Source organism: Bombus huntii, chromosome 6, assembly GCF_024542735.1.
Source record: "Bombus huntii isolate Logan2020A chromosome 6, iyBomHunt1.1, whole genome shotgun sequence".
In the NCBI taxonomy this organism is placed as follows: domain Eukaryota; kingdom Metazoa; phylum Arthropoda; class Insecta; order Hymenoptera; family Apidae; genus Bombus; species Bombus huntii.
In genome coordinates this window covers 9,641,267-9,661,292 of record NC_066243.1, presented here as the reverse complement: position 1 = coordinate 9,661,292, position 20,026 = coordinate 9,641,267, and the positions used below count along the sequence as shown (strand labels likewise).

The window sequence follows — 20,026 nt, the reverse complement described above, 5'->3', positions numbered from 1 at the left end:
ATATGGCGTTGCTTTTTTTCGTATTTTCAATTCGCTTTGCTTTCCACCCGAACGGTAGTTTAGAAAGGAACGAACGGTCCACCGTTTAGCCGACTCCAGGACACGTATTGTCCACGGTCAAAAACGTTTCAAAGGATTCCATACAGTGAAACATGGTTGACAATAAAAAAAATTATTACCGAAGCCTGCTATGGTCGCTGGCTACCGATAGATTACGAAAATCAGCTCGTCTGTGCAGAGAGATCGTACTCGACTCGATATGTAAAGGCACGGTGGAACCGATGTCGAACAATTTGTTGTCACTGCGATAAATCAGGCTGACCGCGCGAATAAATATTTGCGCTTCGACGGTTATAGTTGTTGCGTTCAATTTGAAGATCCTTATCTGCGACCGGGTAGGTGGTATATTTCGAGCCCTTACTCTCTCTCTCTCTCTTTCTCTGCCCCTTTCTCTCCTTCTTCGACACCTCTAATCGATTCGTAACCAATTCGAAATGCAGCAGCGTTCGTAATAACCACTGTGTCAGAGGAATGGGGGCTAGATGATAAATAAACGGCGAATCGGCATTAAAAAATACGAGTACCTTTGTTAGGTTAGATCTCGGACAAGAGAAGTAAGACAGTGTTGGTGGTCGTGGTGCTACAACATGTTAAGAGGCCAGGTTTCGCAAACGCGAGTAATTAAATCAAAGCCTTGACTTGGTCCGTGCAACGGGATCCCCTTTTGTAAGGTGACGTGTCGCGCCAAAACGTTCATCATGTGGGTGTACGAAATATCCCATTGTCCGTGGTCCTCGATCAATCATGCGCCAGCTAGGGACCAGAGGGTTCACGAATTCGAATTCATAATATTTCAATGGAGAATAAACAGGCATGACTGTTATTTCCTTACAAGACAACTGTGCTCTGACTAGGTGCACACAGGGTGTACAATACACCAGACGTCGTCTCAATTACTCGAGAAAAAGAGAGAGAGAGAGCGAGAGAATTCCTAACCCTTGTATACGTTTGATGTCTCTGCAAGGAGAGAACCCGCCCATCGTCGACAGTACAACGTTGCACATCGAAATGCCAGATCGGAGAGAGACGGATCCGGTATCTTACCGCGTGTGTGTCTCACGTCTGCCGGCATCGGCACGATATTTTCTCTCGTATACTCACCAGCCAGGTTATAAACAAAGTTAACTCCGCGCCGCTTGTCTACAAAAGACAATCCTCGCGACCTAAGTCTCGTTCTAATGCCCCGAGCGATGTCTCGAGACTCCGAGACCTCTGAATACATTAACTAGACGTACTCGAACTTACCGTCACAAGGGAGGTGGAGGGAGGAAACGAGAGAACGAGGTAAGAAGATTGTAGAGAACACATTGGTGGAGCGAGATAGGATAGCCATGGTATTAAAGAGAGAACGAGAAAGAGAAGAGACAAAGCGAGCACATATGGCCTGGATGGTGACACGGTCTCTCCTAGGTGTACAACTAGCTCTAGCCGGGGCATACCGTACCATAGTCGATTCCTTTGCTCGGTAATCCGCGAGGTAACTGGAAATTATATGGTAATGAAGTGCTCCTGAGCGCGTCGTAACGGCGGCGAGTCGACTGGAAAGACAATACGATTTTACTCGGAGAATTTAATAGAGCGATGCAGGCGACGACGACGCTGGTGTTGGCATGTGTGCGCACACCGGGCAGAATCACGACTGCAAGAGTCTCCACTCCGCTGAGTGCAGTTCGTGGTATTTGATATCGACATAATCGGTGAGCCAGGCGACGGATAAATCCGGCTCGATTCGGCCCGGCTTTTCCTTTCACACGGAGAACACATTCCGTGTGGCAGCCCGCGAATCACGTGGCAAACCGTGGCGCTTCGTCGGTTTCCCGGCGAGTATACGTTACCTACACCACGGTATACTTTCCTCGTTCGCGCTCGATCGGTCCTCTCTCGTCTTCGTTCCCTTCGTCTCGTCTCTTCTCGTTTCACGGTCGTCGAGAGGAACAGGACTGCGCGACGCGCCGGTTCGCCGCGCGTGTTTCTCAATTCCGCGAGAGCCTCGCCTTCGGCTCGTACACGCGCCATCCATTTCGATACGAGCTCACCGCAAAGATTTTTCGACTCGACGGGAACGTATTGCGAACGAAGGACGGGAGATTTGTACGCGGATCGCCGGTGTCGCAGTAAATTCTCCGAGATCGACGGGGAAATTCGTTCCCCGTGGCTTCGACCGCGGTCACTCGATCCAGAACCATCGCGGATGGACGCGAGACTTCGAGTTCAACTTCGAGTCCGCCGTATTCGAATCGAATGCGCACGGAATTGCAACATTATGGTAGAGATTCGGATATTTTTTCGAACAGTATCGCGAACTTGCATTCGCTCGATTAACAAACGCCAGGAAATATGGGGAGGAGAGGACGAAAGAGAGAAAACGCGGGGAGACCTGGTGCCGTACGCGGGCCGAAGTATAAATTACCGGACGCTGTGAAAAATCGCCAGTAATCTCGTATGGCGCGCATTTTATTCGGAAGGCATTAGCATCTAGGTAATTTTCAGTGTATACGTATACATGTATACGTACGCGTGGCTGATAAATGCTACGACGATACACACGCATAAATCTCGCGGCGTTCACAGGACCGGTAGATAGGCGAGGCTAAAAATATCGTCGTACTTGACGGGGCCCCTTCGATTGGTTAGAGAGGCTGCTGTCGTGTTTCACCCAAAAGTGGCCTCCGCAGGTAGGCACGAAATATACGCGGGCCAAACGAATTTATAGTGCGCCGGTTAATATGCGTGGTCCCCTTGACCCGCATGTTCTTCTTACCCCATAAATCGTCCGTGGAACGACCACGGAATACTAAAACACTTCGATGCCCATCGCCTTTGAACGAAGCCAAACGGAACGAAACGAAGGAACAGAATGTACGGAACAGTCAACGAAAAACCGAAAGAACGAGCGTAAGAACGAAACGAACGAACGCGCGAGATCCCACTCTCCGGAAGAACATAACCGTTCCGCGAGCCATCCCCATCGACTCGGAGATATCCCTCGACACACCTACGCTCTCGTTCCTTCGCAACAATGGCCGGCTTCGGGAAACGAGGATCAACGCGAGTGGATATCGCTGTAAGCCCCGGCCCTCTCGCCAGCCTCTCGGTCCCGCGCTCTAAATCGGAACCGACCCGAGGCTTCAAGGGAGGTATATTCGGTTTGACTGCTAAAAGGGTTGACTGTTAAAGCGAAAACGACCGATACGGCTCGACGCGTAATCTTCTTATCCTCGCTGAGACCTCTCTGACCCTTTTCCGGCCGCGTCGCTTTCCGCAATTTTTCTTTCTCTCCTCTACCACTCCTTTCTACCTTCCTGCACTATCACGCGAAATAACCTTCCATCCAGCCGACAACTCGCGAACGCAGGATTCCACGCGAAACATCGCGCAGGGATTTGTTCAGCCGGCAACTTTATGGTTCTAGAAACTTGGTGATTAAAATAAACCAACCAGCTGGCGATCGACGCTTGACGATGGTATTTAATTGTTCTTGGTTATCTCAGAATATTCTACGATTTTGTAATCCCGACCATTGCAGAAAAAAGGAAGTTTTTACAGAAGGTATGTATGGTAGTGATACAGAAAAAATAGAAAGAATAGTTACACTTCGCAAGTTTCGTGGATCGAAATAAACAATTCGAGACACGCCATTTCGAAATATGGTTCTTTCTTTGCGGAATATCTAAAAAATTGTCAATGAAATTTTAAAGCGTTTCGCATAACGTTCATAGTATATTCGTGAAAGGTGTTTAAAAATGGCCGAATATTTTCGCGAATCTGCGTAGGTATCGTGATACGGAACGCACGTAATTCTATTGTCAATAGGTGGCATTGACAAAATCCGCAATTACTTGGTTGCCAACCCAATATACAGTTGATGAAGCAGTTGCTAATTATACTTAACGCCTTATTTTCGCGATATCCCTATATCGTCTCCAGTTACGGCACTTCCGATTTGCAATGCGCGAGAATATCCTCGCCACGACTGGGAATCTCGTAAAACACAATACGCGAGGACGTAATATATTCGCGAGTAAAAATCCTGCGCATGTATAACAATTACGTTAGAGGCGGTCGCGCGCGCACGACCAAGCTGAGTCAAGGGGGGACGAGGTGAACGCGTCGAGTGGCGAGGTAAGTGAAATTTATTACAAGACGCGTCGTAATAAATTCCGCCTATCTTGCGGACTCTGCCGCGAACACTTCTTTAATTAAAAGCAGGAAGCTGTACTATAACGGGGTGCTAATTAATCGAAAGATTGTTTTATCTTATCGAGGCCGGTATAGGAGGCGGTTTCCCTGGCCGATGCCGAATTCTAATAAAAACACCGCGAGAGCTCGCCGAGTTCGGCTCCACGCGCTCTCCGCATCGCGACGCTCGTATCCCGACAGTTTGCGAAACAAGGACGGGTTGGCGAACGTGAAAGAAGGAAAGGTGGGCAATCCATTACCCGAACTGGTCGACTCTCGGCGGACAGGGCCACGTCGATTTGGCCTTCGAATCCGTAAAATCCACCAGCGACGCGAATAAATTCGCGGACGAGCCGCCTCGCGCGACAAATTCGTCCCATTCCGACAGAGAGAATCGATCCCCTATCTCGAAAACCAGCCCCTTCCATAACGATATCTCCTCGAGCGTTTCTCTTATCGTCCGTCCATCGATTATCCTCTCTTTGAAACCGCGCATATTTCCCGCCATTCGATTCGAACGCGAACAAAGCGCGCGCGGACCAAAACCCAGTCGGAGTAGAAACGGCCGCGCGCTACCAAAGGATGAATGAGAGTACGGCTGAATAAGAGGACAGAGAAAAAGTTGGGCAATCCATTAGCCGGCCTTACCGACTCGTTAGACGTCGGCCCTGAAAACCGCGACTGCACCCACCAAACTCCCGTCAAAGCACGATACGGTTCAAGACGCGCGATCTCTCATTTTTTCTTCCTCTTTTTCGCGATCTATCCTTTGCGAAGGATGATGGAAACCGGATACACCATCGTGGTCATGGGGGAGGGGTCTATGAAACATCGACCGCCACGCACGAAAAGGGAAACCGTAAAATTTGGTAGGCCATTAATGGAACAGGCTAATTCAAGCTGGATTTTTGGCAGACCGTTTTATCAATTTTTCTTCGAAGCTACGTCAAGCGTTTGTCGCGTCTATGTTGATGTGTTAAAGAGTGTACAACACAAATTTTGTACGGTACGTTTCTTTCGAAAGATTAGTGTAGTGTCCAGGAGCTTTTGTCCGTAAATAAATTAATAAATATGTAAAATATATAGGCGTCCAGTAATTATCAATGGAGTTAAGGTTCCAATAGTACAATATTTCTGGTCGGTATTAAGAAAGTTGAAAAAAATGTTGATAACTTAAAAATCGGCGTTATAGAGGCAGTTCCCGGGCGGCGAAAGATGCATGCGAATCACCAGCGAACGAATCGCACGTCGCGGCGATAAAACGCGTCGTTGAGGGCCCGCGAACAAGCGCGCGCGCGCAAATAATAGGCCGGCCCCGATAAAAACTCGGCCCATAAAGATAGCTCATTACCGCGTTACGCGGCGGAGGACGATCGCGAGGACTCTATCTGCGTGGCTACTTTACGGGGCGGATATTACAGAAATCTAAATGAACGCGTAAATTCACCAGGCACTCGTGGTAATTGATCGAGTCGCTAAAAACGTTCTCGTAGAGGGACGGCCGATAATCGCAGGAGCCAGACAAGAATTTTATACGTCATCAATCACGTTTTACGCAAACGTTAAGTTCTATCGGAACGAGGTTACAATCGGGCCGCGACAAACTGTCCACGCGAATCCTATAAATTTCATTTACTCTACCTAAACGTTTTCCTTCAAGGATTCTGAACAAACGCGACAATGTATGCGGTTAGCGATTCGACGTACGTGGTACGTCGTTTCACGATCTCGAATCTCTCTAAAGGATACACGGTGCGAATCGAATCGATTGGAAGCAATTACGAGGGACGAAAAAAAGAACGGTTTACGAGATTCATCGAGGAGGCTCGGTACTACATAACCGTGTAAATCTCCGTGCACCGGTGTGAAAATAATAGATGGAACCACGGCGAGAAAATCACCGCCCATAAACAGAGCTCATAATCGCGGTGTATCGGTATAAACGGCCCGCTAGCCTCTAGAACTCCGATCGCTTTATCCATCGGGATTCTTCGCCAAGTCCGATGGCCAGGTCCACGTACAAGCTCGTACGTACGATGTTTACTCGAACCCATTCGGTGTAGCGTACTCGCGAGACGCGTTCTTACAACGTGTGTATGTGCCGTACATGTACGTAGAATCAACGCGAAAGAGAGGCGAAGACAGGAACAGAGGGAGGCAGAGAGTCGCACCGGTCTGATGAAGTGGTTCAATAAAACGTATCAATAAAAACGATTCATAGTCGTGGACGGAGGGCACGCACGTGAGTACCAACGCAAGGGAGGGGCCTTCAGGTTCGGAAGAAGAAACGTAAACCGTAAGAAGAGGAAAGTTGGGCAATCCATTACGCGGGGATGACGGAGGAAGAGAGAGAGAGAGAGAGAGAGAGAGAAAGAGAGGGACAGTCTGGCTGGACGGGAGAACCGCGGCCAGCATCGAATCCGTGAGTCCACTCTGAAAGTTGCGTCAAGGCTAAATCCGCAAGGGCGGCCCCTTTGTGCCGATGTCCGCGCTTCTGCATACATTCTCGCCCGATAAATATACCCTTTAGCAGTATAATCCAGCTCCACGCGGATTCCTCCAGCACCGGTAGCTTCTGAGAATCTGCCCGGAGCTTTGAGCGAAGAGTAAAGGAAGGAGGAAAACGGACGAGCTACGCAAGACGAAGAGAGAAAAAGAGATGCGAGTACAGCCAGCGCACGCTGCTTCTCTCCTGTTCCACGATACATACACCGAGGTGGTTCCTCCCTCGGCGTTTTACCCTACCTCCAACCTTTCCCCATATACACTACCTCCTTTCCCTTCTGATCCTTTTTCGCCTCCTCTTCTTCCCATCTCGAGGCGAGCCGTGTGTTACGCGAGTCCGCGCACGCACCAACACGCGAGCCAGCAAATTTTTTCTATCCTCTTTCTCCGTCTGTCGCTTTCAATGCTTCCTCCTCCCCTTGTTCCGCGTTCAATCCGGCCCCCGCAGCACCGCTTACAGATTGCGTACAAATAATCCGCGGAATGGCACACAAGCCTACCTGTCCGCCCCCGATTCGTACCCATCGGACACGTAGCGATTTTCTCGATTGCTGGTGCCGATTCGGGCAAAGTACCCGAAATCACCGGTACCGTACCATACAGGTTCTCCTGATCGAGAACCAATCGGTTTTGGTCGTACACCCAAATCCTCGAATACTGCTCCTTCGAGAGTGCAGGTGATTTTCGGTTTCCAACGATATCGCATTGGAAATCTCAAACATCTCGATCCTATAAGATAAAATGGTCTACAAAGGTCCAAGACTGCGCGTGTTTACGTAGTTTTTGGCGGAGGAATTTTCTGGATACCAAGCCGATCTTGAGAGCAGAAGGGAAAAAAGATCGACACGGCCGAAACCGAAATTTCTCAGGTAACCGAGAACACATAGGCCTTCTGGTCGCGGCTTTCCCTGCCTTTTGAAGGAATTTCTTATCGGTTCCGCGAGATCGTGAAAGGGGAGCGGATGCATCGGTAGCACGGTCGAGTAATTCGTTTAGTCAAGGAGCAACGTGGTATTCAATGAATCCCGGGGCTTTTTGCCACCCTGTAGTCCCCTCGGTTGCACGCTCTCGTCGCGCGCGTCTAGTCACGGTAAATTTTCACCGCGACGGCGGTGTGGCTCGGTTCACGGTTTCGTTATTAAATAGTTCCAGCAGCTTTTTACCGTGGAATTGCTCTCCCGGGCGAACGCTTTTTATCTCCGTATTCGGCTAATCGAATATCCATTTCCGTTATTAATGGCATTCCGGTTAACTGGTACGGCCGCGCGAAGGTCAATAAAGATATACAATAGAGGACCGAAACAACAATTTATAGAGCCATAAAGTTTGTCTCTACATGCGTTCCCTCCGTTATACCATAGCAACTTAAGGACCTAGCATTTGCTTTAACGGTCATTCGGGCTTGGAGCCACGGATATTGGAAAAAAGTTGCCAATCCCCTGCTAGAATTCCGCTAAGTTTTTGCACGGTGGACCAAGCGGCCCCGAGGTGGACAATGTACGAAAGAAGCATCTTGCAAGATTAATGGCGACGCGTCTACACCTACGAACCACGTACTTTGTACTTGCGTCGTCGAAAAGAAACTCGCTGTACGGATTTGCCGCTATCTATCTGCGGTTCGTCGAGGATTAAGTCGAAATTGGGACAGCCGAGCTCGTCCGAACGATTAACGGCTACCGTGTTAAATTATCCAGAGCTAATCGATTCACCGGATGCTAGAATACTTGGAGTTTAATTTCGAAAAAAGATTCCCTACATCCGCATCTACAGATCGCTGCATACCTGTACACAAATTACCTATTCCAAATATTTGGAGTTTCGTTGTTCCGATCGAGCGAGCAGATACGGCATAATCCTACAGACTTCGTATAAATTGGCATGTTATTTATACGGTTCCGTGATAAAGATTGATTTTAAGGCAATCGTCAGAAAATAAAGAACGTATATAATCAATAAGAGGGTATAAAAATCAAAATGACAGGAAAACGATCCTCCAACTGTTCAAACCGATATACTCGTACTCAGAAGGGTGAGCGTAATCTTTGAAATAGATGACGTTCCAATTATTCAAAAAACTACGATGCTCCGAAACGAGGAGGTCGTAAAGAAGCCATGGAATGAAAGATCGCGCAACGTCGTAAAAGGAGAGGCTGGTGGGCTTGAGGCGGATCGGTGTGTCCCATTATGCGATATATACGATCGTTCAATATTATCCCGAATGTAATCAGAGTTTAACGCGAGGATACGCGAATTTCGGCGCGGCACAGAGGGAGAAAAAGAAGTAGACGGCGGATATCGTTGTACGCTACGATGAGTAACGACGGACCATGATGGTGGTGTTCGCTGAAACACATCGTGGCGCGAAAGACTCGCATATGCAGCGATGCGGTTGCATCGAGAGAGGAGAGAAAGAACGCAACACAAGGTCCGCGAGAGCCCGCGCGATCCTCCGGCGAGTCTCTCGTTAAATCCAAACAGGCAAAATTCGACGTACCGTGCAATATAATATAGTATTGTAAAGCAATATCTCGTGAAAGGAAGCGATGGTGGTGGTGATGGTGGCGGCAGAGCAAACAGGTTTTTCGAGCGGAGCCCCGAACGACGACGACGTATGCTTTGCTGCGCGGGGTGCAATAAAAATTTTTAAATAAAAAGCCTCACCTGCACCGCGGCCGATTTGTTAGCTTCTTTGTGGGACCCTTTCGCGTCGGTGGGAGCAAGAGGATGTAAGGGCCGAAGGGAAGAGAAGATACATCGGGAAGAATGAAAGGGAGAAAGGCAGTGCGAGGAAGGGAAAAGACGAGAAGCGAGAAGTAGAGAAGAGATCGGCTCGGGGAAGAATGAAAGCGCGTAAGAGGGAGAAAGAGAACGGCGCCATTATGACGTGCGATTGGACTTTGCTGGTTGTTTGGTAGGAACGTATCACGTGTCAATACTTTTCCTTTTCGTTCTGTATGTAAATTCGAGCCCCATGGGGGCGCAAGGGCAGCATCAATCAATGGCAGACGGCAGCTGATTAAAAATTGCGCAACACCATGAATTATTAATGCGACAATAAACGTGCAAATTCCAGTACACCACCCGTGCGTACATGTCGCGCTCGTTTCCTGTAATTCGCGAGCCTTCTTCGGCAAGAAGAAACAAGGAACCTCGCGTATAAGAAAGCATGTACGTATATCCAATTTACCAAACCGAAGAATCGATCGACAAACGACTACGAAGATACCAAGTCTACCAAGAGTTGCCTTGCTACTTACCAATTTCTTCGAATCGAGGAAACAGGAAAGGATATTACATATAAACGCTAACTAGACATCAAGAATCGCGTTTTCACGCCTCGTCATGCGTTCCGTCGAACGATCATGTGTGCACGATGCGTGCATTTTGACGCGGCGAGTCGAGAACATTACCAACCAGGACGACCCACGCGGATAAAGACAGGAAATTTACCGTAAAGCTAAATAAAAGAAGAGAAAATCGACGAAAAAAAGGTAACCTGGAGAAATACGCGTTACACGGCTCTGAACGCTGATCGGTACATCAACGATGTTTCATATAAATCGGGAAAGGACACTGATGGTATATTTCCTCGCGGCGTTCTACCATTTTACGCTCACCGGGTGTACGGGCTTCCTGGAGGGGCTCGTTGACACCGACGAAAAAAATCGAAATATTTCGTAAAACGAAGAGCAAGCAACGCGGTCGCGTCGTCGTATTTTACACGAGGTCTGGTGCGCGGAACCTCCCACACAGGTAGTTATCTCGGTGACTTAATACCAGGTAATGTGCTCTCCAGTTACATCTCAGCCGATCTGGCCTGGCTCGTCTCTCCTTCTTTCTCTTACCCTTCCACTCTCCCCTATGCCTGCTTTCTTCTCTGTTCAACGTCATCGTCATCGTCGTGTGTCCTCTTCGCTGAGACCTGGACCGAACGGATCGGTGGTCCGTACCGCAAGAAGCAGTCAGAGAAAGACGCAGGGTGCATACGCTCGTGGAAGAACAAGGGAAGAAAATTGAAGAACAAGAAGGGGCAAAAAAAAGATAGAGAGGTGTTGAAGTTACTCGATCCCCGTTCCCGTAAACCTACGCGACGCGACAAAGCGATCACGGTACTCCTCGTGCCGCCCCTACGATAGTTTATTATCGACAGACTGGCCAGACTATTTGCTGTGCGCACACATTTTCATCGTGAGAACGACGCGACGGGATCGCAGGTAATAAGAATCCGATCGTACGAGCCAGACGTCGACGTGACTCCGTATTAAACGGGCACGACACGCGGAATCGTTGAACGACGTCGTAAGAACGATCTCAAGAAGGGCCAAGAATTTCCCTTTCGCTTCGATGCTTCGTGGATAAAACACTTCGTCCGTGTAACAAAGGAATCACGATGATTTAAACTGTTTTAAACGATTTAACGCGCTAATGCTATACGAGAAAACTCGTTGGATAGCTTCCACGAGGCACTCGTTAAAGTCTCGTTTGTCTATCTTGCGCAGATTAAGAGCGGCAGAGAAACAGTGGTGGCGTGTTTATGGAGTAGTTTAAAAGAAACTTGTCTCTAGAATGGTTAGACCGGATATGTAAATTCCACTTTTAAAAACTTTGAGAGGGTGATCTTTGAATTCAGACAAAAATCCTTGGAAAATTGTATTGCAAACTGCAGATGTACTTTCGAGGATTATTTTTCTCGAAGACGTGTCGATATTTCTCACTATACGGGAAGCGTTGATTGATCCTTTTCAAAAACCTTTCGAGAATCGATCTCTCGGAGGATCGCCGAACACAGTTTTAGACGAGAGTCTTTCGGGAGAAGGTGGCTGAGAACGGAAGAAAATTGAAGAAGAAGGAAGAAAGAAAGGATGCCTACAGCAGCAGAAGGAGGCGTTGAAGTTACTCGATCTCCATTCCCGTAAACCTAGACGACGTGACAAAGCGATCAGGACTCGTTCCCCAAGGACAGTTTATCAACGACGCGACGGTCTAAAACTGCTCGGCTGGTTCGCGATTTCGCCTTCGCAAGAGAGACTGCTAGCCGGAGGTCGTTTCCAGCTCGTAAGAAACGAGTCGTGCGAGCGAATAAACGATACCTGCATCGTGAACGTAATCTCGACTAACGGCGCAATTAATCGCACGATTTTCTACCTGTAAATTGTGCCATCAAAACGAAAATAAAAGAACCTGAGCAGATCGTATATGCCACGCGGGTAACAAGTACGCGTTTACAAAAGCGTCAAATGCCTAATTTTCTTTTTTATTCGGCAGTTACAATCAGTTTCTCTTTCTCGGAAGAGAATTTCGTAGCTGAACCTGACAGGAAGTTACGAAACTTTACGTCTCTTGGAGAAGGTCTCTCCAAGCATTTCCCTAACTTTTGTTTAATCTTGTGCTTAATCATCGGCGTGATTATCGGAAGCTCGGAAGTAGAAACGTTGGTTGAAACATAAGTGACGTTAGAGATTGCTTATCTCGACGAAAGTCTAGACGAGCAGAACGTGAAGCGCATAGAGTACGTCCTATTTAACCTGGTCTATTTAACTGGAGACAATTCGCAGTATTGTTCGTAAGTGGATGCTTGCGTGTTTGATCGTGAGAGCGAATCCGCGAGGATCGCACCTAATAAGAATGGCATCGTACGAGACCGGAAACAACGCGATAGGTGCGCTTCGACCGCGCGAAAACGTTTTGTTGGGAATCGTACGATCGCCGGTTAACCTATCAACAGATAGAGTTTCACGTGGAACAAGCTGCCTCGTGGAACTCGGTTGACATTAACCATGGATATTTATCGGTATACGTCGAACGGTACTCCGCGAACGAGACGTCGCAAGAGAACCCAACGTGCGTGGAATCTACGTGGAAGAGATGTTTCCAGGTTTCGCGGTTGTTTTCGAGAAACTGTTAAATAAAACATGAACGCACAAGGTGGATCGAATTCTCTCTGCTTAGCATTTCCAAGTAAATACAAATAGCCCGCGGAGCAGCAGCGTGCCGATAGACGGTGAAAACTGTTGCGTTCTCCTCGCTCGAATCCACTACCGAAAGGATACACCGGAGGAAAAGATTAATGAACGTTGCAATTTCCTCGTAATAAATTTCGATGTTGTTCCCAGCGAATTTATCGTTTAAGAAAGCAATTCCCCCGGCAAATTTGGACGCCATTAACGATATTAAGAGTGCGCCCTCTGCCGTTGGCTTCCGGTTTAATAGCCCTTTCAAGGCCTTTGGTACTTCGAATTCATCATCGAGATAAACATCGGTTTTTCAGCGGATAATGTTTCACGTTCACGAGGATACACTCGGTCGATCGTTAATTATCGCCAACGATGCACGTCCCAAACTTTTCTATCGCCGCTTTAATGACCGTCGTTAGAGCGGCCAGCTAAGTTTTACGAGCAGCATAGGGTGGCAGATTGAAAGCGGCTGGTCACCAGGTGCTACCTCTGGGACGACAGCAATCCGTGCCATCTGGTAAATCAGTCTCTCTTTTCCTCGAGGTTGCTCTAAATTTTAACTGAAAATTATTTCCTTTGACCTTCGCGTACGCTCTCCGTTGGCTTTAAACGACTCTGTGAAAACCCTTTGCTATAATTATACGTTCAGAAAAAGAGTCTTCGAAATTACAGCTACGTGTATCCATGTGAGATGATCGAGTACCCTATACGGTTTCGACGCCAACGACATCATCGTAGACGACGGAAAAAATATTGATAAATACGTACTTTTAAGAAGACGTATTTAAACAGATAGAAAGCATCAATGGTACACCGAGGCACTGAGTCGAAGGCGTGCGCGAAAACAGACATCATCGCGGCCGTTAAGTGAAAAGATAAATACCCCGCGAAAACTCTCCGCGGCCGAGCAGATACTAGTTTTTAGCCGGCGCAAATGCACCGCGAAGGATGCTGAAAGGCCGCGTAATCGTTGTATGGCGTGTGGCCAGACATTAACATGGTCACCGTCATTCTTCTCTCCGTCACGTAGCCAGGCCCCGTTTAATCATTCTCGGTCACCCCGTCACGTAATCCCCTTTTGAAACGATTGTCAGCCAAGATTACCGGGCATTAATTTGAAAAATGTAGCGACGTCGTTGTCATGGTCTTCGTCGTCGCGGTAGTGAAGAGTGAGGCGTAAGCTTATTAACATGTTCCATGCCGCGTGTACCACCGGTGATACATGCCAAAACCTTTCACTAAGAAGTCCCTTTAGATTCTTCGGAAATGAAAATTTTATATTTTTCGTGTTTTCTTCGAAATGTGACATTTGTAATATTACAGTACATAATATGCATACAGATAAGTGCAATGTTTTTCCAGTAAAATATGATAGGGAAACTGAGGAACAAATTTTTAATAACTTACAATTAGTTCTTCGTACGTTAGTATCACGAGAATTGCCATTTCGAAAGTCGCATAAAGATAACGCCAAGCAGAACGTGTTAATCAGAGACATCGAGTACGCTCATCGTTCGCCGATTACGTCAGCGGTTAAGGCGAACTTTGTGCACGAAATTTACACCAGCTAGTTACGTAGCACAGCTACGAAACCTGGAAGCCGACTCGGAGGGTATACGATATCGTACAACTGCCAATTCAACTTACCCGCTTCCCAATTTTGGTCGCGAGCACCGCCTCCCACGGAAGCCTGACGTTCGAATTATTCGAATAACTTAAGCCCGCCGTTACGCCCCTCATCGAGACGCGAGTTTCGCTGATCAATAAGCGTAAGTAAGGCAGCCACCGTCTCTTTGTCCCAACCTTCTAATTAAGATCGTCGAAACGAGTCTAATTAAAACGGAGGAAACGAATGAAAGGATCCGGAAAGGTCGCTTCGAAGAGTATCTGTCGTTCATTTACGAGGAAAGAATATTCTACATCCACCCCGTAGGGTTAAAACGAAAACATGTCTCGTTTCTCACTCTGTGGTACCACCCTGTATCTCCAAATTGGGACTGCTGGATTCGTCGAAGCGGTAGGTCGGTCCGTGAAACGCGCGACAGTACACGGAACACATTCCATCGGAAATTGTTCAGTGCAACGGAACGTGTTCTAACTGACAGCCTCTCAAGATCAGCTGACACTCTTTCGGTTCTTTAGGTGAACGTAACAAGATTTCCTGTAGTTGGTTGTTGCATTCATCAACATTCCCGAAGAAACAAGGTCTTACGAAAGGGTTCGCGTCCACAGCTGCCAGCGATAATCTCGCCTACACGGTGATCAGGCGCGATGGATGATCGATGAGCCGGGCCTCGGCTAATTGAGAACGAAATTTGGCACGAAACAACCGACGAACTGCGATACCGTAGTATCTGGTACACGTTTGTCGTATGTGAGATTCCATTAAATCCACGGGACAGTCGTAGTTACGAGCGTGTACCAGCGAGCATAACCGACGACAGATCGGCAACGTACAGGTTACACAAAGTGCACGGGGAAATAATTCGTCGGCTCGACAACTTCATGACCTCTAAGCTACTCGCGGAGTGCGTTGCCAGTACATCTATCGGTGACTTAACACCTCGCGTCAAGGAAATCCATTCTCGACCGCGCGTGTAGAAAATTTAAACGCGTCATTTCGCGCGCGCGTACTCGCGCATAGTTTTGTTATCGCCGCGAATGAATCCTCCTCGGCTTCCACGCGTAAATCAGTCCCGTTGACACGACTCGGAAGTCGATTAACACACGTGCCGCGAAAACCAAGATATTTAATCGCAGCACGTCACTTAACACCTTCCAACTTCGAAGGTGGATCGTTCGAGCCGGGCGTTTTCGAGACGAATAAAGTCGCGCCGATAAATAAAGCGGATCAGAGGTAATTGTAGCGGCATCGAGGTCGAGGGTACACGACTTTCTCGTTACCAAAGCGTCCGTGGAACGATTCAATTACAGGTCGAGCCATTTTCCACTGCGACGTTATTAATCAACGATTTCGGGCAGCTTGGACACGCTGGTCGATATCGGTCAATCTTCGGAACCTCTGGGGATCAGGGGTCTATCTCTTGTTCGGGTATATCATACCCTACAGGCGACCTAATTACGCTTCGACCGCAAGCCGACACATTTCATGTTGACACGGAATGCTCCGGTTGAGTCGAGTTATTATTCTACGAGACTACCGTACGATCTCTAATCGCGGGGATTAGTTCGATCGAATCGATCTTTGAATATGGTAATCAGTCAGCAGGATACGAGGGATAGAAACGAAACCAAAAAAACGAGCATCAGGCTCGAGCAAAGAATCTACTCCAATGATAAAATAAAAAGTAAGTTTCGAAAGAAGAGCGTGGCAGCGGATAAAAAAGACACAGAGACAGAAAGCGTGGAGAGGTATCGACGTTGCCGGGATAGAAGGACTTAATCCAGGACGCGTGTCGGCCAACCATTTGTTCATGGGGGCAAAGGAACAAGCCGGCGCTAAGAAATCGCCTCGTTGACACTTCACGGGCGATAGGTGACGTTAAGAAGAGAAATCACGCGGATCACGGAGCAGAGCCAGCGGAGCACAGACCCAGATAGACTATATCGACAAGGTACCCTACCGCGTCGTCGACACGAGGAGCACTGTAAATGGTAAAGGCACAAACATCAAGAGCCCGGAGAGGCAGCCGTACCTGACGTACGTGTGTACAGACCGGGTGTGCACAGATAGGCCGAAAGTGGTCATGGGAAAGGTATCGGTGCGTTAAGGCCAAGACTGGATTCCGCGGGGCGAGGCCGACTCGTTGGCGGGTAGGAGTGTACAAGGTCTTCGATACCTCGTAAATTACCACTCGAGGCCCCCTCTGCTATCCAGCTCTCGGCTCAACTAATGTTAAGCTGCCTACGTTTTCGTCCTGTCGGGGAAACACCACGGCGCGTCTCTCCTCTGCTGGTTGGCTGGTCCCTCTTCTGGGTCCAACTCTTAACCGAAAACACTGGACGACGCATTTCGACACCCATTCTATTTTACACTTTTTTCGACGGAGCTTGTTTCGGCAAATGAGCCCGGGATCGCCACGGTTCCCGTCCCGTTTATTTCCAACGGTCTCGGTAACATCTTCGACTTCGAAATCGATCGGAGATCGAAAGCGAAAGCTCATTAAGCCGCGCGCCATTCCGATTCTCCCCTATATTCCCTTGGTATTCCTTTGGTTCGTAAATTTCTCCAAAGAACCGACCGGAACATTATTATGGGAAATACGAAACGCGCTCGAAGACCTGGTCGCAGGTCGTCGTAACGAACGCCGATCCTTAACTCCATCTCTCTGATTTCGATCTCTGAGACCGAGGGAATAACTCCAGCCTAGATACTCCGGATTCTTCCCCCGCCCGTAAATATCCTAGGTAAGTTGACGTTAAAACGACGAGCTGCAGAAACGCGTTCGGAACTTTTACCCGCAGAATCGCTACGTATTCCACTTCGGTATTTATCGATCGACGATTTATCTTCCGACAGAAGGCTTTGATCGGTCAATGCGCTTTAAAAGTCACCCGATGAGGACTTGTTAAACTTTCTCAATTAATACCGCAGAGGCGTGCATTTTCGTGCTGACGTAGCTGCTTCTAAGTCTGGCAAACACATACGGAGAAAAGTGGAAAAGGGACGCGAAGAAGGAGAAAGTTCTTTCACAAAAGCAACGACGAATATCGATGGAGGCGTTTCATGAATGAACGAATGGAACCGTGTTCCTGTAACTCTCCCATAAGACTGTCAAACGTTACGAGAAGCAAAAGATCGGCGAGGTGCGCGTGAAGTCGACTTTACGACAATATAATTTTGGTAGCGACACGCGGATGGCGTGGAATGCGACGATCGGAGTCAACGAACGGTATAGAAGACTTCGATACGTCGTAAATGGCCCATCCCTGGCTCCTTCACGAGCCCGTATCCACCTTTCCATCTCGTACACGCTACATGTACCTATATACACGCATAATATCGAGCTGCCTACGTTTTCGTCCTACCAATCGAAAGACTGACAACGAACGATCGAAAATACCAACGACGAGACCAGTCCACGCTCGCAAACAAAGCTCGATAACTCTTTATTATACGACCGATCGCAGAGGAACAGAGAATCGTCGCGATGCTGATGACCACCATGACGACTGTACACTGTACATTTCTGAATTTTACTACCAAATCGTTTCCCCGACAAAATCGCATTCACACGAAAATATTGTACCGGGAGGAATGCATTCTGGTCGTGTTCTCATAAAAAAGACACAGAATCTCCACGCATCATCGCGAATCAGTGGTACCTTGGTATTTCTCGCTAGCACAGGACAGCAGTAGATCTGTGTAATAATAGATTTGCATAATTCGTCGAGTTTAATGAGACGTGACATCGATCTAAAAGTTAACGGAGGAATAGGAACTATGGTCGGCGATATTCAAAGCGAAAAAAGTATCTCAAAGAATATTTCGGCCTAAACGTTTTTCGCGGTCAGTGGCTATTAACCCTACAGCCGGGATTCGTTTGGAAAGAAACCAAGAAGGAACCGATGGTGCGTAAACCGAAGTTGGAGGACCGCGAGGAGTTCGAGGCTCGGTGGAGAAACGATTACATCGAGGATCCGCCGTTCGGCCCCAACTTTCGACCAAGGATTCACCAGAGAACCTATTGTGGTGCTTAATTTAGCGTTAAATTGTTTACATCTCATTAATCGCCGGGAAGAACCTGAGGGGCCGTCATGATAACCGATGCACGTCAGTCATGGACTGTGGGCATCGCTTTAATTTCGAATTGACCACCATAGCCGCGTACCGTGGCCCCGTAAGAACGGGGGCGCACAGCATCCTCCTCGCGCGTCTCTTGTTTCAGCCTGTGTTCAAGGAGCGCATTCACTTCGCTCGCTCGAGTTCGCTCTCTCGCACGATGCACTCGACTGCGTGGTCGCTCGAACGACAGCGGAGCAATATTGGAATTCGAGCCTGACTCGACCGGTTCGTTCGCTCACTGTCAGTCGAGTGTGCTTCGCGGTAGCGACACGCGCGACCACGTTACTACGCTGGGTTACGGTCCACTGATACGCAACATCCACCAACGTCCACCTCGGGTATCTATTAAAGCTGCGTTTACCGTTCGTTTACTAGGGACGATATTTCGTGCGAGATCCACGACTGACCATTCACGCCGCTGATTCTCCCAGTTGAAACGATAGAAGCTTCCGGGTGTGAATCGTGTAGTAGGAATTACAAGTAACGTCATTAAGGTTCTCGAAAGGCTCTAAGATCACGTTCGCGTCGAGGCTGTCTTTTCGATTGTCATGAGTCCGATACGCGATATGAGTGCAACAGAGAATGGTAACGCAAAGGCACGTCACGAAGTTACGCCCAGAAGCTTTTAACAGTTTTTATTGCAATGCCTCGGTACAATCATTTGAACCGCACTGGAATGCCAATTATTTCCGGAGAGGCTCAGTTGTTTAATGTAAATACTTGAGATAATGATTAAGGAAATAGTAAGGTAGACCGTTAACTTAGACTTCAGAGTTAGGAACAGAGAGAACACTCGAACAGTGTAAAATACGAAACCGCTTGATTATCTATAGTCATATTTCTCGCTGTTTTCGTTTTTGTTAACGCATTAGTAGGCTCTAGCACAGCGAACACGCTATGATCATAGTATAATTTCACATAATGAGAACTCTGGTAACCGATCGGTTAAGGGATATAGCGTACTATCTACACGGAATCTCATGCTATCGACTTTCAATAAGGTTGATAAAGTCAACTGTACGGACACCAAGTACGAGAGACTATCCGATGCCTGTAAAGGAGATGCAGCCCGCGAATAATTCACCCGTTATCTATACCATCTACTGGCTGGTTAAGCAATTTCTCGAGAACGTCGATATAATGCCGTATACGCGTTACGCCGTGCGGGGTTACCCGACGAATCACGCACGCTCCATGAAATTAGAATGTTTTCGCGTGTTTAACGTATCGCAATGTACAACTATAATAATTACGCTCAATTTAGCTGGCGATTTAAGTAAACTCTAATCGCTCGCCCAGTGAAAGTCAGCAACAGATAATTTAATAAAGCAAAACGCTAGTTTATGTAACATTGTTAAAAGACTTACCTGTTAGATGACTGCCGGTGAATTCGAAGTCGTCGTCTTGGTCCCAGTGTTTCAGGCTCAGATTCGATAGCGACGTTGCGTTGGCGAACTCTAAATTCGCAAAGTGCCAATCCAATATCTGACGGTCCTTCGAAGAAAGGTATACGTCACTGTGAACAGGAAACAAAAATTTCGCATACCAAGAAGTATTTAATTTGCAAAATATTGTGTAACAA

At 47.8% G+C, this 20,026-nt stretch overlaps 1 protein-coding gene across 1 annotated transcript in view; it reads right to left on the bottom strand.

Annotated features, from left to right (window-relative positions):
- Nucleotides 1-20,026, bottom strand: part of LOC126866331 (lysine-specific histone demethylase 1A) — a 100,328-nt gene that overhangs the window by 77,772 nt on the left and 2,530 nt on the right. Inside the window, exon 10 of the mRNA XM_050619791.1 lies at nt 19,812-19,960. Coding sequence (XP_050475748.1) covers nt 19,812-19,960 — 149 coding nt within the window. The remainder of the gene's footprint in view (nt 1-19,811; nt 19,961-20,026) is intronic.